Below are 27,530 nucleotides of genomic sequence, written 5' to 3'. Positions count from 1 at the left end.
CCGGAGCATAGAAACATGAAATACCGAATGCACACTCGACAAGCTGGGTGGCAAAGCAAGCTCATAAGCCATCTCCCTAATCCTCTGAAGCACCTCAAAAGGCCCAATGAACCGAGGACTCAATTTCCCTTTCTTCCCAAATCTCATAACACCCTTGATGGGCAAAACCTTCAACAGAACCTTCTCGCCAACCATGTAGGACACATCTCAAACCTTCTTGTCAGCATAACTCTTTTGCCTCGACTGCGCTGTACGAAGCCACTCTTGAATTACGTTCACCTTTTCCAAAGCATCCTGCACCAAGTCTGTCCCTAATAGCCTAGCCTCACCGGGCTCGAACCAACCAACTAGAGATCTACACCGCCTCCCATACAAAGCCTCATATAGAGCCATCTGGATACTTGACTGGTAGCTGTTGTTATAAGCAAACTCTGAAAGCGGTCGAAACCGATCTCATGACCCTCCAAAATCAATGACACAAGCACGCAACATGTCATCCAATATCTGAATAGTGCGCTCGGACTGCCCGTCCGTCTGAGGGTGAAAAGTTGTGCTCAACTCAACCTGAGTACTCAACTCTCGCTGCACAGACCTCCAAAACTGCGATGTAAACTGAGTGTCCCTATCTGAAATTATGGAAACTGGGACACCATGCAAACGAACAATCTCTCGGATATAGATCTCTACCAACCGCTCTGAAGAATAGGTAGTACACACAGGAATGAAGTGCGCGGACTTGGTTAGCCGATACACAACCACCCAAATAGCATTGAACTTCCTCAAAGTCCGTGGAAGTCCAACTACAAAGTCCATAGTGATCCTCTCCCACTTCCACTCTGGAATATCTATCTGCTAAAGCAAGCCACCAAGTCTCTGATGCTCATATTTCACCTGCTGACAATTGAGACACCGAGCTACAAATACCACAGTGTCTTTCTTCATTCTCCTCCACCAATAGTGCTGCCTCAAATCCTGATACATCTTTGCGGCACCCGAATGAATGGAATACCGCGAGCTATGGGCCTCTTCCAGAATCAACTCCCGAAGCCCATCCACATTGGGCACACAAATCCAGCCCTCCATCCTCAACACCCCATCATCACCAATGGTCACATCTGTGGCATTATCGTGCTGAACTCTGTCCTTAAGGACAAGCAAATGTGGATCATCATATTGGCGCTCTCTGATGTGATCATATAAGGAAGACCGAGAAACCACACAAGCTAATACCCGACTGGACTCCAAAATATCTAACCTTACGAACTGATTGGCCAAGGCTTGAACATCAACTGCAAAAGGTTTCTCCCTAACTGGAATATATGCCAAACTTCCCATACTCACTGCCTTTCGGATCAAGGCATTGGCCACCACATTGGCCTTTCCCAGATGGTACAATATAGTGATATTGTAATCCTTAAGCAACTTCAACCACCTCTGCTGCCTCAAATTGAGATCCTTCTGTTTGAATAAGTGCTGGAGGCTACGATGATCAGTAAACACCTCACAAGACACACTATACAAGTAATGCCTCCAAATCTTCAATGCGTGAACTATGGCAGCCAACTTCAAATCATGAACGGGGTAGTTCTTCTCATGGGGCTTCAACTGACGGGAAACATAAGCAATAACTCTACCCTCCTACATCAATACACAACCAATACCAACTCTCGAAGCATCACAATACACAGTATATAAACCTGAAGCTGATGGCAAAACTAATACTAGAGTTGTGGTCAAAGCTGTCTTGAGCTTCTGAAAGCTCTCCTCACACTCGTCAGACCATACAAATGAAGCATCCTTCTGAGTTAACTTGGTTAAAGGCAATGCGATAGATGAGAATCCTTGAACGAAACGGCGATAATAACCCGCCAAACCAAGAAAGTTGTGAATGTCTGGGGCTGAGGACGGTCTGGGCCAACTCTGAACCACTTCTATATTCTTCAGATCAACCTGAATACCCTCGCTAGACGCCACGCGCCCCAAGAAAGCCACTGAACTGAGCCAAAACTCACACTTGGAGAATTTTCCATAAAGCTTCTCCTCTCTCAATATCTGCAACACAACTCTCAAATGCTTCGCATGCTCCTCTTGACTACGCGAATATATCAGAATATCATCAATGAAGACTATGACAAATGAGTCAAGATAAGGCCGGAACACACTGTTCATCAAATGCATGAACGTTGTCGGGGCATTGGTCAGTCCGAAAGACATCACCAAGGACTCATAATGACCATATCGGGTCCTGAAAGCTGTCTTAAGTATATCCGAGTCCCTGATCTTCAACTGGTGATAACCTGAACAGAGATCAATCTTGGAGAACACTCTCGCTCCCTAAAGATGGTCGAATAAATCATCAATGCGAGGCAAAGGATACTTGTTCTAAATTGTTACCTTGTTCAATTGCTTATAATCAATGCACATCCTCATAGTGCCATCCTTCTTCTTCACAAATAGAACCGGCCCACCCCAAGGTGACACACTAGGCCTAATGAACCCTTTATCAAGGAGTTTCTGAAGCTGCTCCTTTAATTCCTTCAACTCCGTTGGTGCCATACGATATGGCAGAATAAAAATGGGCTGAGTGCCCGACACCAGGTCAATACCAAAACAAATATCCTTGTCCAGTGGCATGCCCAGCAGGTCTGCAGGAAACACATCAGGAAAATCCCTCATAACTAGAACAGAATCAATACTGGGAGTCTCAATATCGACCTCCCTCACAAAGGCTAGATACGAAAGACAACCATTCCCAACCATACGCTGGGCTTTCAAGAATGAGATCACTCTACTGGGAACATTATCAGTCACACCTCGCCACTCAATCCGTAGCACACTCGGTATAGCCAACGTGACTATCTTAGCATGATAGTCCAGAATAGCACGACACGAAGATAGCCAATCCATACCCAAAATGACATCAAAATTCACCATACACAATAATAAAATATCCACATAGGTCTCCAAACCCCCAATAGTCACCACACACGACCAGTACACACGGTCTACAACGACAGTATCACCCACTGGGGTAGATACATGAACAGATGAAGCAAGATACTCACGGGGCGTACCCAAATAACGAGCAAAGTATGATGACATATAAGAAAAGGTGGAACCCGGATCAAATAATACAGAGGCATCTCTGTGGCAGACTAAAACAATACATGGAATAACAACATCTGAAGCAATAGCATCGGGTCTGCCTGGGAGTGCATAGAAACGGGCCTGACCACCACCTGATCGACCTCCCCCCTCTAGGGCGACCCCTAGCTAATTGGGCGGGTAGTGGTGAAGTAACTGGTGATGAAGCCGATGATTGATTCACCCACACATCTCAAACTGGAACCAACATAGCACATAACCGTGCAATCGACTAATTAATAGTGGACTCCCCCACTTGGCTCGAAGCCATAGACTAAAACATACACAATAACTCATAACACATATGCTTTATTGCTGCCATAATACCATAGTGAGATTAAACTCAATCATTCATAAACTCGTGGAACACAGACCATATGGTACTTTATATATTCTGCAAATCTCGCATTCACTCTCGTAGTAGTCAAGCCTACTCTCTTGAGCAACACAAATTCAAATTGTAAAACATATATTTCCCTGGTAATAGAGATCTTCCAATAAATGAAACAAGGGATTACGCAAACTTCATAACAATCCGCAGGAGATAACCTCACCCGCTTTGCCTCAAACTAACATTTCTGTATACCTTCCACTGTCATAAATATTACGCAGTCACTTAAACTTCCTAAGTCTGAACTCAGACCGCAACATGAAATTTACTCCACTCCCAACTAAGAAACAGGGAAAGATTCTTCACACACCCATAACTCAGGGCTATACCTCAAATCAAGATGAAAATCGAGCACCTAATAGTCCTTCTATCCTCCAACAGACCCTCCTTGTTGCTTCCAAATCACATGAATATATCTCGCAGTCACATCACACTCATCACGTAACTATCCAGTCATCACCTCCCTTAATAGGGACACAACAGAACATATGGATCCAGAAACATGCGCTCACGAAATCAACAACTTAGTGCTCATGCTATAGGCGAAAAATCCGGCCTCGAGTCCTCTAGACTGCCCAACATCAACGCACAAAGATCACATCTTGCCCCTCGATCAGGGAATCACAAGCCATCGATGCATATCTAATACCGAGCGCTTATGCGCGCATATGACTGTGTGGAAGGAATTCAAAGAGCTACTTTTCAAGCTGAATCAAGGACGCACGATAAGAATTCAAGAATGTGAAACTTTTCCTAAAGGTTCTGCAGCCTCTCGAGGATAAATACAGATGTCTCCGAACCGATCTACAAAACTCTATTAAACCTGCTCATGACTCGTGAGACCTATGTAACCTAGGCTTTGATACCAACTTGTCATGACCCTAAATCCGGACCCGGTCGTGATGGCGCCTCTCATGAAGACAAGGCCAGCCGATAATTCCCATATCCAATTATTAATAGTTAAAACATAAGAAATAAATCTAAAGCATGATAAGATAATCCAAAGTTAATAGATAATAGCATAATTCGCGGAAAATAACCCAACACAGCCCGATACTGGGGTGTCACTAAACATGAGCATCTAACAACACGGAATATTCCAAATTGACTACAAAGTTTAATACAAAAAACTAAGAACATGTAGAAATAAGATAGGGAAGAGCTCCGGGCTGCGAGCGCCAACAGCTACCTAGAGACTCCTCGGATCCGCCCGAGCCGGAATGATCAGCACTCGGGAGCGGGACCAGATACGCCTGAATCTGCACACAGGGTGCAGGGAGTAAAGTGAGTACTCCAACTCAGTGAGTAAATAATCATAAATAAAAACTGAAAGCAGGAAATCACGTAAGGCACAAAAGCATGCTATAATGAAGCAGTGAAAACCCTTTTAAAACAGTAAACCAGTGAAAGATAGGTAAAAATCCTTTAACTCAAATTTACTTCCTGAACACCCTTTTTCAACAATTAAGTAGGTAATTGACAATCAATTATGAAAAATAAACACATAAAGGTTCGCCCCTCGGGCACAGTATCAACAAATCCGCCCCTCGGGCAACATCTCAGAACAGTACCAGCCCCTAGGGCAACATCTCAGAACAATACCAGCCCCTCGGGCTCAATATCACAATGGGTACCCGCGATCAATAGGGGTGTACAGACACCTGGAGGGGCCCCTTACGGCCCAAACGCAATATCAAGCCACCTCGTGGCATCATTACTAAGCCATCGGCCTCATATCAATCAAGCCACCTCGTGGCGTACATATCTCATGCTCTCGACCTCATAATCAGTATCAAATATTTCCTCACAACATACCCTTGGCCTTACTTAGTCAAAATCCTCACAAGCCACTCGGGCAATAGTAAAACATGATTCTCAGCCCAAAATATCCTTTAAAAGATCATGTAAGTGTTAAAACAGAGTAAACATGGCTGAGTACGAAAAAATAGTGAAATATAACATGATTGAGTTCAGTAAAAAGTCAAAACAGTGAGAAAATACCAGTAAAAATCCCCGAAGTGTTCAAATAGTTGGCACAAGGCCCAAATATGGCATTCAGCCCAAATCATGATGATAACAAATGATTTCAGTCAAACACGCGGTAAAATAGTCATTTGGGACGGACTAAATCACAATCCCCAACAGTGCACGACCCCACACTCATCATCAAGCGTGTGTGTCACCTCAATATAGCACAACAATGTGCAAGTCCGGGATTTCATACCCTCAGAACATCATTTACAATCATTACTCACCTCGAACCGGTCAAATCTCTAATTCACGATGCCTTTGCCCCTCGAATCGGCCTCCACTCACGTCGAATCTATCCAAAATCAGAACAAGGACGTCAAAATATGCTAAGGGAACGAAGCCCAAGCGAAAATAATCAAAATACGGCACAAATCCCAAAATTACCAAAACCTGACCCTCGGGCCCATGTCTCGGAATTCGATAATTTTTACATCAATAGATTCTTTATCTCCCCACGAGATCATACATATCAAAAGTTCTGGAATCTGACCTCAAATGGTCCTTCAAATTCTCAAGCAAAGGTCTAAGTTTCCAAGCCCTAATTTCCCCAATTTTAACCCTTAAATTCCATTAATCATAGCTCTAATCCATGAAATAATAGCATAGGAATGAGTTTCAGGTCCAAATTCCTTACCTCAATGAAGTTCCTTTGAAATCCCTTTTCAAAATCGTCCAAAAAGCTCCCAACCCGAATTAGAAATTGTGAAAATAGCTCAAAATCGCGAAGGACACAATTTATACCTTCTGCCCAGGTATTTTCGCATCTACGACCCTCTTTACCACTTCTGCGGTACCGCATATGCTTCCAACTAACCGCTTCTGCGGTCCTTCACTTAACGGCTAAAATCGCATCTGCGATACACATTCCGCATCTGCGACATCGCAGATGCGGTCCTCCTCACTGCTTTTGCGGTTTCTTGCCTACATCCCAACTTCCACTTCTACGACTCCTCTTCCGCATATGCAACGTCGCACCTGCGGTGCCCAATCCGCAGGTGCGAAAATACCAGAAGCAGCAAAATCAGCAGCTGCAACAATTCCTTAAACTCCCCGTCAACCATCCGAAATCACCCCGAGGCCCCCGGGACCTCAACCAAAAGCACCAACATATCCCAAAACTTTATTCAAACTTGTACCAATCTTCAAAACACCTCAAACAACATCAAATCAACCAAAACGCATTGGATTCAAGCCTAAATTCCCAAAATCTTCCGAATTTCGCTTTTGATCAAAAACCCAACCAAACCACGTCCGAATGACCTGAAATTTTGCACACATCTCAAATGATACAACTGAACTATTGCAACTCTCAGAATTCCATTCCGACCCCTATATCAAAATCTCGCCTACCAACCGGAAATTGCCAAAATATCAACTTCGCCAATTCAAGCCTAAATCTACTCCGAACCTCCAAAACTCATTCCGATCACGCTCCTAAGTCCCAAATCACCTCTCGAAGCTAACCGAACCATCAAAACTCACATCCGAGCCCTCTAACACATAAGTCAATATCCAATTGACTTTTCCAACTTAAGTTTCCTCAAAAGAGACTAAGTGTCTCAAACCTTACCAAATCCTTTTCGAACCCGAGCCAGCCAACCAACCCGATCACATATAGAACCGATAGACAAAGCAATAAGAAACAGAAATAGGGAAAACAGAGCGGTAACTCATGAGACGACTGGTCGGGTCATCACAACAGTACCTATTTTGGTATTTGTTTTCGCCCTAATTATCTTAGTAAAGGATTACAAAGTGGATAACATTGTTAGATCCACTTAGACTCCAGCAAAGTTTGCAAGAAATATACAACTACCAAAAGTGGTTATATTTGGTTATCTCATTGTAACTAAATTTTTTTAACCACCAGAAGTGGTATATGTCTATGACCACCAGAAGTGATAATTTAGGCTTTCTATGGTTACAATTGAAGATAAGCTAGAGACATATTTTCTATAGTACATGCACACCTCAATTTGCTCCTGAAGTAGCATTATCGTAAAAGAGCTTCTAAGACATCACACAATTTGTGTGATTAATGCGCGTTCATATAATTATGTTTCGTTCCCTGAAGGATGAGAACTTTTGATAACTTTTAATCTATTTCCTGAAATGAATGTGATAATATTAATAAAGCTCGTAAATATGAACGCGCTCTTGATGTAAACATATTACAACACACCTCCAAAAAAAGGTAATATGATTGAGAGAATATATACTCAATATTTTGTATTTTCTCCTAAAGAAGTAACACAATTGAAATTTCCTCATGAAGTAGGAAAATATTACGAAGAGGTGTTTTCTTGTGCTTAAATATTTATATTGTTTATTTGATTATGATTTTGTCTCATGATACCAGAAGTGTCTAAGCAATATTTGATAGTACAAAATGTATCAACAACTCTTGAAGAGCTAACTGTTTGTCTAGAAGACACATGATACAAGTAGTGTCTGAATAATATTTGATTATGAAAAATAAATTGAAGGCTCCCGAAGAGCTTATGTGCAAATTTATCATTCATATTATATGATTGTAGTCAAAGCATATGTTGTGGTAAACCCGAAGTTTACTAATACAAATGGCTATTATATTGAGACTACAAATGATTGGAAGATTGAACATCTTCGTGTTTCCTCAATCATAGGGGGTAAAATAATATGTATCTGAGAAGTGACCCGCCTTATTCTTCAATTTATACTACATCATGTATCACGGTAAACTAGAAGTTTACTAATGCAAAAATAGTCACAATAAACCAAAAGTTTTACCGAGGCAAAAGTAGCTACAGTAAACCAGAAATTTGCTAATACAAAAGTAGCCACGGTAAATTAGAAGTTTACTAATGCAAAAGTTTATGCCATAGTAAACCAGAAGTTTGCTAAGAGATAGCACATGTCATGATAAACTTGAAGTTTTTATTTGCCATTTTTAAATGAGCTATTTGAGAATTCAAATAAGCATATACTGAAGAACGAGAAGATTCTTCAAGAATTCTCATGTGTTGTTTGTTCTCATAATAAATTGATTATACCAGCTAAAGTTGGGACTAAGACCCCTAATTCTGAAATATATAAAAGTTGAATATGGGCCCATTTACCTATCATGTGAACCACTTATAGATGCATATATGAGATGGTTACATGTGTGATTATTGTCAACCTGCAGTTTGGCATTTGGAATTGCTTTTCTCAGTTAAGAGCATAATTTTCAGATTATGAAATCAAGACAGTTCATATTGATAATGTTGGTTTATATCCAAGCTGGTTTAGCATTGAATACCTCCTATTAATGGCTAAACCATTGCATATGAGAGCACATGTATTGGTCTAAGATTTTCTAAATTGCATATAGAAGCACTTGTATGCATGAGACCAACAATATATGATAAGTCCTCCTCTCACGATTGGTTTAGGATCAGAAACCAAATATTTTTACTATCTTTTGATGTGTGGTATATGATTAATTTATCTACCACAATACACAAAGATATATTTCCCAAAGAAGATTGGGGATATATGTTAGTTTTTCTGACATTTGGGGGATGAAATAAACAGCTGAAAAATATACTATATGAATCGAACTATCATTAATATGATCCTCACTTAGAAGATAATTCAAGTCAAATGCCAGAAGCATTTGTTGATCCAAAATTAAATATCATATTTCAGCTGCAAATGCTCCTATTAAAATTAAAGTCCCTAAAGGATAGAGTTTACTATACGAATGAAGCGTGGTAGACCAATCAGTTCCAAAGGTAACAATCCTTGAAAAATGATAAGAGCAAATAATCAAAATAATCATAATGAGGAGAAAATGAGCTGTAGAAGAGCCCACGACATAACATTTCATGAAACTCCAGAAGAAGTTCAGGTACCTAAAAATAAAGAAAGTGATGAGATCTCAACAAGTTATGTCGCTTGCGAACCGATACGAAATGATCGCCGACGATATATTTGATATATTATAGTGCACAATATTGTAAAAGATTGTGAGGATCAGACCTGTAGTCTAGACACCTGACGATGCTATGCCATTTAAATGCATGTCATAACTTATATGACTCATTTGATCAAATTTATGTGAAGATCCCTAAAGGATCTAAAATGCTTAAAGCATATAATTCAAAGTCTTGAGAAATATATTCGATCAAATTACATAGATCTTGTTAGAACTCCAGCAGAGCTCCAAAAGGTAACTGAATATCTTAAGAAAGAATTTGAGATGAAAGATCTTGGAAAGACAAAACTTTGTCTTGGTCTACAAATTCAATATTTAGCAGACAGAATCTTTATCTATCAATCTGCCTATACAGAAAGGGTCTTAAAACACTTTTACATGGACAAAACACACCTATTGAGTACACCAATGGTTGTTCGATCACTTGAAGTGAATAAGCATCTGTTCCAACCTCCAGAAGAGGATGAGGAACTCCTTGGTCCTGAAATACTCTATTTCAATGCAATGGTGCACTGATGTATCTTGCTAATGCTGACAAAGGTGGTGCAGATCGTATTGGTTAAGAAGATGCAGGTTATTTATCTGATCCCCATAAAGCTCGATTTCAAATCGGGTATATGTTTACATGTGGAGATACTGTCATATCATGGTGCTCCACAAAGCAATCTATTGTTGCTACTTCTTCAAATCATGTTGAGATAATAGCTATTCATGAAGCAAGTAGGGAATGCGTATGGTTGAGATCAGTGATTCATTTCATTCGAGAAAAATGTGGTTTGGAATGTGATAAAAGATCCACAATTTTATACGAAGACAATGATATATGCATAGCCCAATTAAAGGGAGGATATATAAAAGGAGATAGAACGAAGCACATTTCACCAAAATTATTCTACACGCATAATATTCAGAAAAATAGTGACATTGATGTGCAACAAATCCGTTCAAGTGACAACCCCGTAGATTTGTTTACTAAATCTTTGCCAACTTCAACTTTTGAGAAGATGGTATACAAGATTGGAATGTAGAGATTCAAATATTTGAAACAAGGTTTTCATCAGGGGGAGTGAAATACGCGTTGTACTCTTTTTTCCTTACTAAGATTTTTTTCCATGGGGTTTTTCTTATAAGGTTTTTAATGAGGCAGCTAGAAATGCGTATTACTAAATATGTGTACTCTTTTTCCTTTACTAGGATTTTTCCCACTGAATTTTTCCTAGTAAGGTTTTAACGATGCACAATATCTTTTAATGAATATCCAAAGGGGAGTGTTATGAAAATAATTATATTATGGATGTTCATTTGATACTCCTCTATACATAATCTTCTTGAAGTTTATCTAAAAGCAGCTGATGCAGGCAGGTTGCAAGCAACTCAATGAAATGATTTGCAGCAGCTTATTATTAAACAGGCAGGTTGCAAGCAGCTCATGCAGACAACTTACAAACAACTAGGGATGTTCAAAAGTGAACCGAAACCGAAAATCGAACCGAACCGAAACCGAAGCTTAATGGCTTATTGGTATCGGGTTAACGGTTTAACGGACGGGGAACAGATTGAAATTTTTTGATTAACAGCTTATCGGTTTGGGGGTGGATTATTCAATTTTCTTAATGGATAATCCGTTAACGCGGTAAAATATATATATATATATACATATACATATAAAATTTATTTTTATCCATATATATATATATATATATATATATATATATTAAATAAGCAAAAACCCTTCTTCCTCTAGTACTCTATCAAAGTGAATTAGAATAAAAGAAAGCCAAATAAAAGGAGTCATCCAACTATGACAAAAGACAGAATTTGCTGTCTAAAACAAGATAACAACACCAGTTACACCACTGCCTCATCAACTTTGCCTGGGTTTTAAGGCATCCTAGAATTCTAAGCATGACGAACAATTGTTTTAACAACGGCCAATTGGAAATCTTTCACATGGACTAAGGCCAATGTGCATAAACATAAATAAGATTCTAGACAGATGATTTACCCATCACGGTGTCTCTTCTGCTTCGTCCCTCTTAGTGCGTCGACCATCTATTTAAACATGCAGAGACTAAATTTTATTTTATTTTGATTGAATTAGGCCGATAAACCGTCCGATAAGAGCTAAACCGATGCCTGATATCTTATCCGGTGGCTAGCGAATTAATACATTTAAAAGCCGATAACCGATAAGCCAAACCGTTAAAAGTAAATAACCGCCCGATGCAGCCCTACAAGCAGCTCAAGAAAAGCCTCTGCTTCCTTGAATAATATATCAATCTCTCACTCTATACTTATTTTCAATTTATTTACTTTATAGTTTTGATTTTATAACACAGGTGATTTTATTGTCCTAAAAAAATAAAAGTAACTTTAATGGAATATTCCCATAAATTGGATGACATTTAAGAAATTAACTCACCTACTAACAAAACCTGTTAAATTAACTATAGCTCCACACGCCGCCGGTTGAAACCTCCATAGCTCCTCAGCGCCGCCTGACACGCCGGAATCTTACATCATCTCCACCGTGATTCCACCTTAAACAGCCCATTTCATTTCCTGAGACAATAGAACAAACACTGCAGAGCGCAAACATTTTCCCGCCAAAGCCCATTCCTCTTTTCCAAAATACATAACAGCATATAAGTTCCAACCACAAACAAGCAATTTTGTGCTAAGGCGACATAAATCTTCTCAGCAAATTCATCCCGAACAGTGCTCGCAAATTCCTCAATCAATATGCTTAGTGCGTTCTAACCCTTCTTTTTGAATAATTCTTGTAATTAAGCATATCTCCTTTGTGGAGTATCTGAACAGTAAACTGGGTTTTTTTTGCCCTCTATAGTATCAAGAAAGCCTCAATTTTTTGTTCTTTTTTATCAGAAGATGATGAAACTTGTCAAAGCTAGCACCTTTATCCATGCTATTCGCTCCTATAAAAGATTTTGTCACTTTGAATCCAAATCCCTTTTGGGTTTTGGTTCTTTAGGCTCATCAGTTAGAACCAATGTTGGGATTTTCTGGGATTTGGATAACAAACCACCTAAGTCATTCCCACCATTTGAAGCTGCCACAAAGCTAAAAAATGCAGCTGGGGAATTTGGGGTTGTGAGATATACAGTAGCTTATGCTAATCGACACGCGTTTAGTTATGTTCCTCCTTTAGTTAGGCAGCAAAGGAAAGAGAGGAAAACATTGAATTCTTTGGAAAAAAGTGGGGTTGTAAAGGTAGAGGAACCTTATTTTTGTAGAGTGTGCGGGAGGAGATTTTATACTAATGAGAAGCTTGTGAATCATTTTAAGCAAATTCACGAGCGCGAGCATACGAAAAGGTTGAATCAGATAGAGTCTGCTAGAGGAAAAATGAGGATAAAGTTGGTGGCTAAGTATGCAATGAAAATGGATAAGTATAAGAATGCTGTTAGGGATGTTTTGACTCCGAAAGTCGGGTATGGTTTGGCGGATGAGTTAAAACGAGCAGGCTTTTGGGTTAGGACTGTTTCGGATAAGCCACAAGCTGCTGATGTTGCATTGAGGAATCATTTGGTTGATGTGATGGATAAGAGGATGGTGGAGTGTGTGGTTCTTGTGTCTGATGATTCGGATTTCGTGGAAGTCTTGAAGGAGGCGAGGTTGAGGTGTTTGAAGACAGTAGTTGTTGGTGATTGCAATGACGGTGCTCTTAAGAGAACAGCAGATGCTGCTTTCTCGTGGCAAGAGATCATGATGGGAAAGGCCAAGAAAGAAGCTGTCTCTGTTGTTGGCCGGTGGAAAGACCGAGATGTTCTGAAAAGATTGGAGTGGACTTATGATCCAGAGGCAGAGAAAAAGCAGTATTACTCCGAAGTTGAGAGCGATGATTCTGATGGACTCTTTTCAGGGGAAGATGATAACAAGGATGTTGGTGCTTCCATCTCTAAGGAAGATGCTCGTGCATGGTGGGAGTTGGACTCTCGTTCAGGTACTTTTGATTTGATTTATCGTAACATTTTGGTGCAAAGTTAAGTCTCTGACAATGATGTTCTCCACTTTGGACTTCCGAGCAATCATTTTGCATTGTACTTTATTCAGGACATGATTGATGCAGCAATTGATTGTTGGCTTCAGCTTCATTCTTATAAAAAGGAGAGATGAACTGGTGATTCCACTATAGATCCCATCCTATGAAGGATTTCGTAACGTTGAGGAGATGGACAGAGATGATGGATTACCTTTTTCAAATAACTTTGCTGCCAATTGTACATACTGAGGTTTGGTATGCTATAATCCAGTGGAGAGACTCGGAGATTGAGGTTAATCTCAGAGGCAAACAGAAGGGTCTAAATTAATGACAATGTCTTCACAATAGGTAACTAAAGTGCTACTCATAAAAGTACCTGAAGTTTTCTCCAAGATATTGTTATGGATTGTAATTCTAAAATCAACTTCAAGTGAACCCTGATTTAATTCATGACCAAGTTCTCTGATGGGGGCTCAGTTTACCTAAAATTTGAGTTGAAACAAAGAGATATCTTTTTTTTCTTGCTTGGTGAAAGATATTCATAATTATCTTTTAAATTGCAAAGGACTTGGAATTCTCCATCTTTAGTTTACTGGATTTTTTATTCAGGAATATTGTAAACATTAGGTCTCCTCCCTAAGGTCTGCGTACACACTGCCCTCCCAAGACCCCACTTGTGGGATTCACTGGGTTGTTGGTGTTGTTGAATATTGTAAACATATGGGTGCACACATGCACATAACTTTGTGTGTATGTCTCTGTGTGTTTGTGTCTGTCTATCTGTTTGTACATGCACACATTGCTTGTGATTTTGCAAGTTTAGTTTAAGTTTGCTCCTTCATTTTCAAAAAAAAAAAAAAAAAGTTTGCATTTGCTGCAGATATAACAAACAGTTTTCACTTCCTACCTCCACTTTACAGCTAAACATCAAATTCGGATCCCATAATCTTCAAAAGCCTGAACCTCAACACCTTGACTCTCACGCCCATTATCACATTGTATACCATATTGCATGTCTATCAGAACGTGATGATGTAACTCTGATCCTCGGCACCTAAAATTTCACTTTCTTTTGCTCAAGTTTTAAATTGTAGGATTTGATTCATAGGTTTCAATTTAGTGTCCGTTGTGCTTTTGATGTGGATAGATATCTGAAGGTTTAGAATTTCTTAGTAAGAAAGAACACATTAAGTTCTCTTATTTCCTTCCATCATCTGGAATATTTGAAACTTCTATATAAACAAGCATCAGCTAATCCAATTTTCTAAAGAATAAAGATTGTCACTAAAGCATCATTTGACACCGTAACTGACTGTGCTGAAGAAAATCATCTTATTTGTATCCACCTTTAGGTATGGAACTAGCCTTTTAGGTCGATTCATTAAGTAATTCTGTTAATTGACCAAAAGGTTCATAACGGTTCTTCTAGTTTAGGTAGTAGCAAAAGAAGGTTTTATGGATGCATAGACATGTACAGATACTAACAAAATATACGTGATGAGCCATTGCCTTTGGGTGCTAAGAAGAATGATAAAACAAACTGGCAAGGGGTAGTGGATAGATGTACTATAAAGCTCACTTCATGGAAAACACAATATTTATCACTTAGAGGCAGACTTTCTTTAGCCTTGGATGGAATGCCTACTTATCTTATGTCTATGTTTCAGCTACCTGTGTATGTGGAGAAGAAACTGAATACTCTTAAGGAGTAATTTTCTGTGGGAAGGCATGGCAGAGAAGAGGAAGCTACATTTGGTAAAAAGGCAAAAGGTAATGATTGACAGAAAGGGTGGTGGCATGGGGGTTAGAAATTTGAGATTACATAATAAGAGCTTATTGCTCAAATGGCTAAGGAAATATAATGATGGGAGTGACAAAACCTGGAAAAATCTGATAAATGCAAAATATGTGAGGAAAGGCTCACGGTGCCCCCCTGTGGCTCAAAATTCTTCAAGAGGTAGTATCTGGACTAATATGAGTAAGTTGTGGAATGAATTTCAACAACACACTAAATTGAAACTTGGTTACGGGGCCAAGATAAAGTTTTGGTCGGAACTTTGGGTGGGGGAGGAAAGTTTGAAAAACAGATTCCCAACTCTTTACAATTGTTCCTTTAATAGAGAAGGTTGTGTCTCTGAATTTTACTTTCCTGATGGGCGGCAATTGAATTTTAGAAGGGATTTTAATGATTGGGAGGTGGTGGAAGTTGGGCAACTATTACAAGTACTGAGTACAGCAGTGGTTGTAGAAAATAAGGAGGACACTATGGTATGGACAGCAAGCAATGATTTGAAATTCTCTGTTAAAAGTTGCTATAGCATTCTACAAAAGCAATCAGAATATTGTGACCCAACTGGCCATGGAAGATGTTATGGAGATCCAAAGCACCTAGCAAGGTGGCTTGTTTTGGGTGAATTTTCATAAGAAAAGCATGCCTAACCCAAGATAATCTACAGAGGAGGGGTTTCATGTTAAGTAACAAATGCTATCTTTGTGAAGAGGAACTAGAAACAGTTAATCACCTGTTATTCATTGTAGAGTTGCTAAGCAGTGTTGGGAGCTCTTCCTGAATCTATGTGGTGTAATTTGGGTAATGCCCTCAGATGTCAGGTGCTACTGGATAGTTTGAACGATCAGAAGATAGCAAGAACCCAGAAAATGTTTTGGAGGACCATCCCTTTGTGTATTTTCTGGACCATTTGGAGTGAGAGGAACAATGCTTGCTTTGAGAATAAGAAGAATCATATCTCCGGAGTCAAGAACCTTTGCCTTCACAGTCTTTTTTTTGGTGTGAGAAAAGTTTGCTTCGCAATATGGATCAGTATTTGGATTTCTTGAATTCATTTGAGAATTATGTAGCTTGAAATTGGTGTAGGGGTTGTATGTTTCTTTGTACTTTTTATATACCAGCTTGGTACTTTTATTAATAAATTTTTTTACCTTATCAAGAAAAAAGAAGTCCACACATCATATCTAGCTTCTCCCTTAAAATTCTCTGCAGTTCTTACCACTCTGCCTTTTCTGCTGTATTCATAACATGGATTTTCATCTCTCGGCTAAGTCCTCTCCTTTTGGCGGCTTGAAATTCCCGGAACAAAAGGGGTGCAAAAGAATTGATGACAGAGTGACAGCTCCAGCAATTATGCAATGTAATGAAGGAAAAGAGAAAATTAGCCTTGTGCCTAATAACCTCTAGAACTTTCATGAATTAGGTCAGAGGAGTAAAAATATACTACCGTGTCTTCTTACCTTAGTACTTCTCAGCTTTTAAGTCTTTTGCTAAAACTTTTTTGTGCTCTTTTTTTTTTTAAAATAAGAGTAAAATTTTGTAACAGATTACGAGGTATGATTGCTGGCTCAGATTTCAAAATTGAGAAAACTGTCATCTAAGTTCTGTTGTAGTGTTAAAACATGACATTGGCATCTGGTATTGCTGATAAATTTATCTATACTGTGGTCTGATGTAGGATCCCTGTCTCAACTGGTATTGTCAGTAGTGCTTCATTGATGGTTCAAAGTAGATGAACTTCTGCAGCATTATGATTTATAACTGTTACTTCTCGCTCAGTTAAATAAAGCGATCATTGTCAACTTACTTGTTCTTTCTTAAGAAGAATGTTGGCCTGAACTAAGACATCAGAAGAAGCCCAAGTCCACCTGAGTCGCAGATAGAATGTAGAAGAAACCTCTATCTTTACAATTTTTAACTCGATATAAAGGAAAAAAAATGCAAGAAATGGAATACTTGAACCTGACATCAAAAAGCGAAGTATTTCCCCTCTGTTTTTATAAGTTTTAACTGCGTATGCGATACTAGAAAAGATCTTTTGAATTTTCTTGGATTGGCCTTTCATAGAGTTCTTAAAATTTGTAAGCATTCAAACTCAGTCAGTCTTGCATTTGTATTGGTATGGTTTCTGTTTGTAATAGCCATGAACTTTTAGCATATAGTAATATATTTTGGTATCTTGAGAAGTGTGTGTGACTGAAGATAACAACAAGTATACTGCTGGTCAAGGCATGTAATACTGTGAAGCTGGTGCAATGTTTCTCCTAAGAGTAGTTCCCATACCCAAAGTAAAGCATCCAGTTTACAGTGCCTATGCCTTGTGGTTCACTATCTGTTCCTTTATAATCGTTTAGTGTGTTTTGTCGTGGATGTTGGATTTCATGAGTTGATAGCATGTAAGGAAAGAACCTAAGCTATTGAAAAAACTAAACTAAGTGGACAGGCATCTAAAATAGTAGCCGCCATTTGTAACCATTTTTTGTATGGTGTTATTGTTATAAACACTATCAAGAGGGGTTGCTCTGATGGTAAGCAACCTCCACTTCCAACCAAGAGGTTGTGAGTTCGAGTCTCCCCAAGAGCAAGGTGGGAAGTTCTTGGAGGGAAGGATGTCGGGGGTCTATTTGGAAACAGCCTCTCTACCTCAGGGTAGGGGTAAGGTCTGCGTACACACTACCCTCCCCAGACCCCACTAAGTGGGATTATACTGGGTTGTTGTTGTTGTTGTTGTTGTACTATCAAAGAGAGGATTTTCGTACCTTTAAAATGTGTTTTTATTACATGGAAGGAAGGGAAAGGTAAATGGGATAATTAGAATCAAACATACACGTATTGTGTTTGAAACTCCTACTGAAGATACTTGGTGTAATTTAGTTATTTCTCATTTATTTCCAACAATGTTCTCAACAATTCTTGAGCCGAGGGTCTATCGGAAACAGCCTCTCTACTCCTCCGGGGTAGGGGTAAGGTCTGTGTACACACTAACCTCCCCGGACCCCACTTGTGGGATTTTACTGGGTGGTTGTTTATGTTGTTGTTTTTGTAATGGTCTCCTAAGAATCTGCACACCTAATTTGTTGTCTATTTTCTTTCCTCGCCACAGATTTTGGGTCATGAGAAAAGAGGGACCTTTGAAGCAGAACAAAAAAGATGATAAGCTCGTCAAACAACAAACCTGGAATGTTGCAGCTATAGTAAGGAAAGTTCGTGGGGTACAACAGTACAAAAGGCTGTTACTGTCAAATAAAGAACATTTGCTAAATTTAATAGAAGAGCAGCAACGACAAGCACTACAACAACCATGAATAGAAGCCCATATTCAGCAGAAGCATGTCGATTTGTAGAACATCAAGTAGGAACAAGTGCAACTGGATTCGACCACGACTGCAACAAATGGACAAGCCGAAGAACAAGACTAGTACGCATATATTATGATTTAAAATGTTTATGTTTAAAAGAATTTTTACATAGTTATTTCGATTGAATAGAGAGCTATTTTCCTTCGCATACCGAAGCTACAACATTTTCATGACAATACTTTCGGTGTTATTGCTTGAAGAATTTATGCTTCAGCTTGAGATCTAAGCACCCAACAGTCCTGTACTTTTAAGCTCCTCTCCCTTTTCTCAGCTGAAATAGAGAGTTGTGTTTGAGACCATCATCATTTATCATTTTCATTAGTTATTTCATTGAAAACCTTTTCCTTTTATACAGCCATACATTGCTCTTTTGAGGCATTGAGAACATGAACAAGTAGCTCTGTTAATGCATCATTGAGTTAGGAAAGTTGTATAATAGCAGGTACTTGGTGGAGATCTTGGGCTTAATGTTCTCTAGTTCGAGTTTCTTCTTTTACATCAGGATAGTTTTATCCTCTTGAGGTTTCTCCTTTCCACAATTTTGCGGTAGAGCTTTACTTTGCATGTCAGCAAATGAAGTAATTACAGTTAACCAATTGCAAGTTGTCTGTTCTATTATTGTTTTCTTACAAGGATATATTTTTTTTGTTTAACCATTTGGTATTCGAAACCCATTGGCCCGACTAATCCAGATTCACGCCTCCTGGGGCGTAGTTAAAGGGGAAGCACTCCTTACCAGGAATTTCTCCATTTACCATGGTTCGTATCCGAGATCTCAGATTAGAGATGCAGAGATTTCATCCATTCCACAACATCCCTTGATGTTATCCGTATAAGGATCTGCTAAACATTATGCCTGTCTTTGAAGAAATTTGGTAATAACCTTTTGAATTATTCTGTGAAACAGTTCAGGGTTTGTTGAAGTCCCTCATTCAGTAGCTTTTTCATGCTTCTGGTGATCCACATGAAGGTGAGGATTTTAGTTTCGTGGTATTCAAGGATTATCTCTAACCATGATGTCAATCAAAAGGATTATCTTTAGCTCGATTCCGAGCAAGTTGGTGTGGTTACATGAATTTTAAGTATCCATGTAGTCTCATTTAAGCTCGTCTTAATCTAATATTATAGGGGGAAAACAGCATCACTACTTACAATTTTTTTAATTTTTTTTTTACTTATAAATCTCTAACAAAACTAAGGAACTTTTGGTGAAAGTTGGACCTAAATATACAATTCGGAGAAGAATGACTTGCACCAACAGAGTTTTTGAGTAATTATTTCTGAGGGATGTATGTATTATAAGTTGGTTGGCATGTAATAGTAGTTTTCTGGTTGAGGCTATCTTTAATAACAAAAATATTGATTTGTCCGTCAAGGCTCCGGAGAGCATTTTTATTGGTTTTAGTGCGGATGTTGGAGCAGCTCTTCTATGCTGTGGGGTAGAGGGGATGTCACCGCCGGATAGAAGCAGAAGTGGGGGCCACCGGAGCTATCCGTGTCGAGTGTTTCGATTGAAAGAGGAAGGGAGACGATGTATTAGAAAAGTATTTTTACCGTTTAAATACATCTTCATATTTTGAACTCTTATCAGAATGATTAATTTTCTGTCTTTTTGTTTTGTCAAATAGCCAATAGATCATACAAGAAAAAGAGAAAAAGCAAATAGCTTCATTCATAGGAATACCCATATATACACAACGAATAAAAATATTACTCCATATATAGTGTCAACAACAATAACTTAGTGAAATTACACAGGCGGAATTTGGACTCCGTATATAGTGGATTTCGAACAAGAGCTTTCTTCTTTTCTCTATTGCTCCGCAACTTGATTTGCTTTTTTGAAAGTATGAGATTGACAGGAGGTAGGATTTTCTAATTTCTAGCCTAACTAGGAATAACATGCAATCGGTCAATGATATATCAAAATTAGTTTTTTTATCACTCGAGTTAAAGCATATTTAATACTTCGTTAGAATCTGTGACAATTTCTGGTGGTGTAGGCTGTACTGTATAGATATGTCTGATTCTTCTTGAATGTAAAAATTGCACGGGCATCTCTTTTTTATCGCCTCATTTAATCTATACTCATTTTTTAAAAAAGTTTTAACTTGTACTTATTTTTTAAACAACTTCAGCTCTCTTTCTCCTTCTTCTTCTTCTTCTTCTTCTTCTTCTTCTTCTTCTTCTTCTTCTTCTTCTTCTTCTTCTTCTTCTTCTTCTTCTTCTTCTTCTTCTTCTTCTTTGCTGCTGCTGCTGTTGGTGCTGCTATGAAACTTCAGTTCATGCGGTTAACTACCATAAATATGTTTATCAGATTATTTAATAATAAATTATAATTAACTTTCTAAAGTAAGTTTTGAAGAAGATGATAGTAACTTGTTGGATTCAACTTTGTACATTATCAATGCATTTCAACATGTTGTGCTAAATCATTTATCTAGTTTTTTAAGTTACTAATTCTACTTATGATAAACTTATTATCTGTACAAAAAATCAATTACATGATAGCATAAAACATGCTGAAGTTCAGCAAATATAGAACAAAACTTTAGCTAAAACATGCTGAAGTTCAGCAAATAGAGAACAAAACTTCAGCTACTAGAATGCTTAAGTTCAGCAATTACAAACAAAAACTTCAGCCAACACTAAGTTTACGTGAAAAACTTTAGCTAAACATGCTGAAGTTCAGCAATTACAAACAAAAACTTCAGCAAATAGAGAACAAAACTTCAGCTACTACAAACAAAAACTTCAACACACTTGGTTCAGCAATTTTTGCTACTTCAGGCCCGTCTACTAGAATGCTGAAGTTTGCGTGATTGTCTTTGCTACTTCAGGCCCATATGCTGAAGTTACGCAAAAAAGTGGCTACACTTGCAATTTTTTTGCAAAGCGGGTATAGATGCAAATGCCCCTTCTTGAATTGCGACAATATCATTTCTACAAAGGAAAATTTTCGTTCATATACCATATAGGAAACTATATTACCAAATATGTTCATAGCTTGCATATTACCCTTCATGCTAATAGTATTCCTACAAAATATAGACAATGTATTAAATAAGGAATCATTGTAGCTGTAGGATTCCTTATTTAGGCACGCTAAAATTGAGGAATTAAATATTCTTCAAGATCTTCCACAACGCAGATCACGCACATTCCATAATTATTATCGGCTTCACTCTGATCTTCCACAACACAGATCAAGATTTTTCATACTCTATTTTTGTGATAAACTCTGTTTCCAGAATTCTCTCTACATCTCTCTCTATCTCTCAATCCCAAATTTCAGTAACACAAAGCAAAGGAAAAGAGAGCAGCAATTCCACCATTACAGCCATTAAAAAGTTTGAAAGCTTTGAATTCAAATTTGGGTTTTCAAAAATCATTATTGGATTGGGTGTTGTTGAAAATAATTGGGAATATGGTTTGGAGTTTATATCCCAATTTTGAGGGGTTTTGGTGAAGATTAAACTTGATTTTGACTGAATTTCAGATTGAAACTAGAAGAAGAAGAAGAAGAAGAAGAAGAAGAAGAAGAAGAAGAAGAAGAAGAAGAAGAAGAAGAAGAAGAAGGAAGAAGAAGAAGAAGAAGAAGAAGAAGAAGAAGAAGAAGAAGAAGAAGAAGAAGAAGAAGAAGAAGAAGAAGAAGAAGAAGAAGAAGAAGAAGAAGAAGAAGAAGAAGAAGAAGAAGATGATGATGATGATGATGATGATGATGATGATGATGAAGAAGACATGACATACATTATATTGTAGAAATTGTAGAGAAATTGTAGACTGTTGTTTATTTATTTTTCTTTTATTCATTTACCTATTGTATAAAAGTTGAACAATATTGTATAAACATTGTATTTAAGTGGATGATTTAGTACTGTTTTGGACAAAAATATGTATCAAAAATATGAAACATACATTTCAGGGGAAGCATGTCGAGTCCAAATATGTACCCAGTTTGTAGATATTTTGTAGATAAATTGTAGATTATTTGTATTCTGATTGAAGATGCTTTATTTTCTGTTTTCACAAATAAAAAATGACTAAAACTCCTACAAATCTTCTGAAAAAACGCAATTATGTCAAAAATCCCAATTATGCTACAATTGAATGAGAATTGAGATATTAAAATTCAATGTACCTAGTTTGTAGATATTATGTAGATAAATTGTAGATTATTTGTATTCTGATTGTCAATGCTTTGTTTTCTGTTTTCACAAATCAAAAACGACTAAAACTTCTACAAATCTTCTGCAAAAAATGCAATTATGTCGAAAATCCCAATTATGCTACAACTGAATGGGAATTGGGATATTAAAATTTAATGTACCCAGTTTGTAGATATTTTGTCGATAAATTGTAGATTATTTGTATTCTGATTGTAGATGCTTTATTTTCTGTTTTCACATATCAAAAACGACTAAAACTTCTACAAATCTTCCGCAAAAAACGCAATTATGTCGAAAATTCCGATTATGCTACAATTATGTGATTCTCCTATATGCTCTTGTTACTCCTTACGAAACTGCTATGCTAAATATGAATCCAAAAAAACATGACGAAGGGATAGATCTTCCTAAGAAATTTTGTAGATAATTTGTAGAAACATTGAAATTCTGTATTTTCATATTAATTTTTCAAATGATATGTAGTTTTGTTGTAGATTAAATGTAGAAAACAAGCCATTGTGAGTCTTATTTGACTCATTCCTCACATTCAACCTTATTCTACAAATTCACGCCTCTTTAAATACAATACAACCATACTTTCTTGAATTTAAAGGTATAGCAATATATATAACTTAAAAAACATCTTCTCCTCTGCACAAGTTAGCTCCAAAACAGACGAAGTGGAATAACAAGCTCCCATCAAAACTTTTAACACAAAAACACAAAGCTCAAAAATAAATAAACAACAGTCTACAATTTTTCTACAATTTATCTATAATTTCTGCAATATAATGTATGTCATGTCTTCTTCTTCTTCTTCTTCTTCTTCTTCTTCTTCTTCTTCTTCTTCTTCTTCTTCTTCTTCTTCTTCTTCTTCTTCTTCTTCTTCTTCGAGTTTTAATCTGAAATTCAGCCAAAACCTAGTCTAATCTTCACCAAAACCCCTCAAAATTGAGATATAAACTTCAAACCATATTCCCAATTATTTACAACAATACCCAATCCAAACAAATAATGATTTTTGAAAACCCAAATTAGAATTCAAAGCTTCAAAGTTTTTTAATGGCTGTCAATGGTGGAATTGTTGCTCTCTTTTCCTTTCCTCTTATATTACTAAAATTTGGGATTGCGAGATAGAGAGAGACGTAGAGAGAATTCTTAATCTTTGCAACAACATCCAATCCAAACAAACAATGTCTTTTGAAAACCCAAATTCGAATTCAAAGCCTTGGCTATGGAAGAAATAATAGGATTTTGATACAGAAATCGTGGGTGTGGGAGGGAAACGTGGGTGAAGGTGTGGGAATTGGAGAGAGAAACGTGGGGGAGTGGTATTAGAAGGAATATACGATACCATTAAATTAGGAGTGTAATTAATACCCTTAAAAACCACTAATGGTATATAATTGGTAATTAGGTATACTAAATGTAATTATATCAAACTTTAAACATTGAGAGTAATATAGTTTCCAATATGGCATAGGAATATAAAAATTCCTTTTACAAAACATGTTTGTATTTAAAAGCTTGTTGCACGACCCACTTGTTTTGCTGGGTTGGGGGGTCCAGCTGAGTTATTTTATAATGCACAGTTTGTTTGATCCTTGCTTTACTTGTGAAGATGATGCACTCTACGAAATACGTGACAAACTGACAATTGAATTAGGGGAGATGTGCCCCCCCCCCCCCCCTCCAAATAACCCAAAAAAGAAAAAGAAAAAACCTTTCTTAAATTAAAACATAAACAACTTGCTTTACTTGGGAAGATGTGCACACTGCGATTATCACTGTTGTTTTCACTTTAATAAAATTTGCATAAACTCGTATCGTTTGAGGTTTGGCGAAGATAAGTATTAAGTTCTTTATGACTGAATTAAATTAGATTTCGACGATTAGCACTGAATAAAAAGTCATTCTGGAATATATTCACAAACTCTTTTACAAGTTGAACCCGAATTAATATATCTGGGAACAAAAGACAAATCCAGAGAACAACCTTTTATTTTGATAGTAAGAAAAGAAGTCTTTCCACATGAAAGGCTCGGTAAAAAGTTTAATTGTTTACAATGCAACATAATTTAATCTATTATTTAGGGGCTTTGTCAGCATTATTGTGGATGGTTGTGACAGAAAAAAAAAAAAAAGAGTCTTTTGCTTTTTAAAGAGGAGGAAAATAGGTTGGGTTGGTTGGAGAGATATTGTGGCTTGTTCAAAAAAAGAAGGAAGAGATAATTTAAAAGAATCACATCTACTTCCTTAGACATGCTAAACTAATTTGTACTGTGGATATGTTTTAGTTGGAATTAATTAATTGCCTGAAAATATAGGTTTCATGAAACGCCGCCTCCCTCTCATCCTTTTTTTTTTTTTTTTTTTGCTTTATAATTTTGATTATGGTTGAAGGATTACTTAAAATTTTAATTTTAATTTAACAAGTTATACTACGACTCGTATTACGATCATTTGATTATAGTGGAAAAAAAGTTGTTTCTAACGAAAATAGAAATTTATTAAGCTGGTTCGGAGAATCAGTTAGATATTCTAATAATTATAAGGATCAAACAGACTATAAAAAGAAGGGAGTTCCCCCCCCCCCTACATATAAACTAGCCTTATGGTACGCGCGTTGCACGTGTACCTATATTAATGAGTACACAATTTTTAAAAAATTACGTAAATATTATTCGTACTAATTTTAAATTATATAATAAAAGTTAAAGAAATATTCTTGGAACTGCTGAATGGTGTTCCCATTTAGTTAACTCAATAAATGAAGAAATCTTAGCCGATAAAATTTTTTAGATGATTTATTGTGATTTATGAGTATGTGTGAGGTCTTATGAAAATTATTGTTATTTTAAAGACTTAATACTAAAAACAAAACACAAAAGAGAATAAAAGGTTAGTCTTATAGCTCCAAAAATTAATATTGACAATGTAAAGTCTAAAAAATGAATGTGATTGAATTAATATCTTATAATAAATAATTTAATAAAAAAATAGAGCTAGGCATTGTCATTTGTTGGACTAAATGCAATGAAAAAAATGACAAGTTGTTTAAAATATATTTTTTCCTACTATTTCATTCTTAAATTTCTTATAAAAATATATACCATTTATTAGTATAATTTCGATATATAAATTTATCTTATTTATGTTTCACTTATCTGATTGCGTTTGAGCTTTAACATGTATACGTTCGACAAAAATATTAAAGTACATTATAGTTATTATTACTATAATTATATTATTTTCAAATATAGTCTTGTCATTTTTAAACTTAGTTATAGATAGTTCCTAATATGTTTATAGGTTTGGTTTGCGATGTACATGAGACTTCAATATGTATAAACTTGATATTATAAAGTTATAAAAGTAATTACGATTGAGTTAATAACTACTATAAATAGTTTAATATAAAAAAATATAGTGAGATTAGCATTCGTAGGACTGGATACCAGAAAAGGAAAACATTAAAAATGACGACTTATTTATAATATACTTTATTTTTTACTATTTTATCCTTAAATTTCTTATAAAGAAAAGGTACAATTTATTACCATTAATTTAGATATATAAATTTTGGTTTCTTATTTATACTTCAATTATCTAACCGAGTTTGTGCTTTAACATGTATAACTTCAACGAAAAATTTAAAATACATTATAGTTTATTATTACTATAATATAATTGTAATTATTTTAATAATTGCATTGTTGTCTTTGGTAAACTTATTTATAGATATATTTTTTTACTCATCATGTTAGGTTTATAAGTTTGATTTACCATGTATAGGAAACTTCAACAATATGGACCTAAAATTAAATCTATTACTTATTGGTAAATTTTAATGCACATGCACCCTTTCATTACTTTAAGTTTTTTTTTTTGGTCAAATATTAAACTTTTATTTAATCAGTAAAGAATTTACAGCTCCTCTAACTACTTTGGACTTAGGAGTTAGACTCAAATAACATCAAATAAACATAAAGACTATCTAGAAAAAACACAGCTTTCCTTGACATATTAATAGTTCCTCTACTTCTACATTTCATAGAGGGAAACTATCTACTCCTTCTAATATCTTCTTCCATTTTATCCTCTGTTGTCCTTTGATATGTAGTTGAAGAACAATGTCACGCATGATCTTTTTTGTATCTGTCTGTTTCCCCTGAAACCTGCGCATATTCCTTTCTATCCACGTGTGGTATATCACTGCTGCATACAAAAATGCCAAGATGATATTCCAGGGTCTGGCATTTTTTGTTCTTTTCATCAGCCACAATACTTCCTCATCCCAGGTACCAATTTGATGTCATTCTCCCATCCAGTTTAGCAGTATGTTCAACATGTTCCTTGAAAATTAGCAATCAAAGAATAAGTGAGACATTGTTTCATCTTTTCCACGGTTGCATAGTATGCATCTCATATCAACTTGTATTCCCCATGCTGTCAACCTATCCACTGTGACCAGCCTGTAGTGAAGTGCTAGCCATAGAATGAAGTTGTGTCTAGGTATCGTGGTATCTAATATTAAGGCTTTCCATCGAACCTTTGGAAACTGAGGTCTCGATAAAGTGTACATCTTTTGTATATTGAATTGCCCCTTTCTGCAGAATTTGTTCATGTTTGCAAAGGAGTCTATATTCAGGTACCATTCTCTAATATCAAACACCTTTCTTACCA

The 27,530-nt window shown here is 36.7% G+C and overlaps 1 protein-coding gene across 2 annotated transcripts; it reads left to right on the top strand.

The window, feature by feature from the left end:
* Positions 1–11,947: 11,947 nt before the first annotated feature.
* On the top strand, positions 11,948–18,980 carry LOC104220938 (uncharacterized). 2 transcript variants are annotated; one of them, XM_009771902.2, is made up of 3 exons: positions 11,948–13,488; positions 13,599–13,875; positions 18,420–18,980. In XM_009771902.2, the coding sequence occupies exons 1-2, from the start codon at positions 12,414–12,416 to the stop codon at positions 13,607–13,609; spliced, it is 1,086 nt and encodes a 361-aa protein (XP_009770204.1). In that variant the 5' UTR covers positions 11,948–12,413; the 3' UTR covers positions 13,610–13,875; positions 18,420–18,980. The 2 variants fall into 2 exon arrangements, with proteins under 2 accessions (XP_009770204.1, XP_009770205.1); XM_009771903.2 differs by lacking the exon at positions 18,420–18,980 and adding an exon at positions 15,195–15,861.
* The last annotated feature ends 8,550 nt before the right edge of the window (positions 18,981–27,530 follow it).

Source organism: Nicotiana sylvestris, chromosome 5 (assembly GCF_000393655.2).
Source record: "Nicotiana sylvestris chromosome 5, ASM39365v2, whole genome shotgun sequence".
NCBI classification, from domain to species: Eukaryota; Viridiplantae; Streptophyta; class Magnoliopsida; order Solanales; family Solanaceae; genus Nicotiana; species Nicotiana sylvestris.
Note: the sequence above shows the minus strand (reverse complement) of the source record. Positions and strands in the feature narration are given on the sequence as shown.

What these genes read in the sequence shown, in the direction of transcription:
- LOC104220938 (XM_009771902.2), top strand. Translation starts at nt 12,414, where the DNA reads ATGATGAAACTTGTCAAAGCTAGCACCTTTATCCATGCTATTCGCTCC.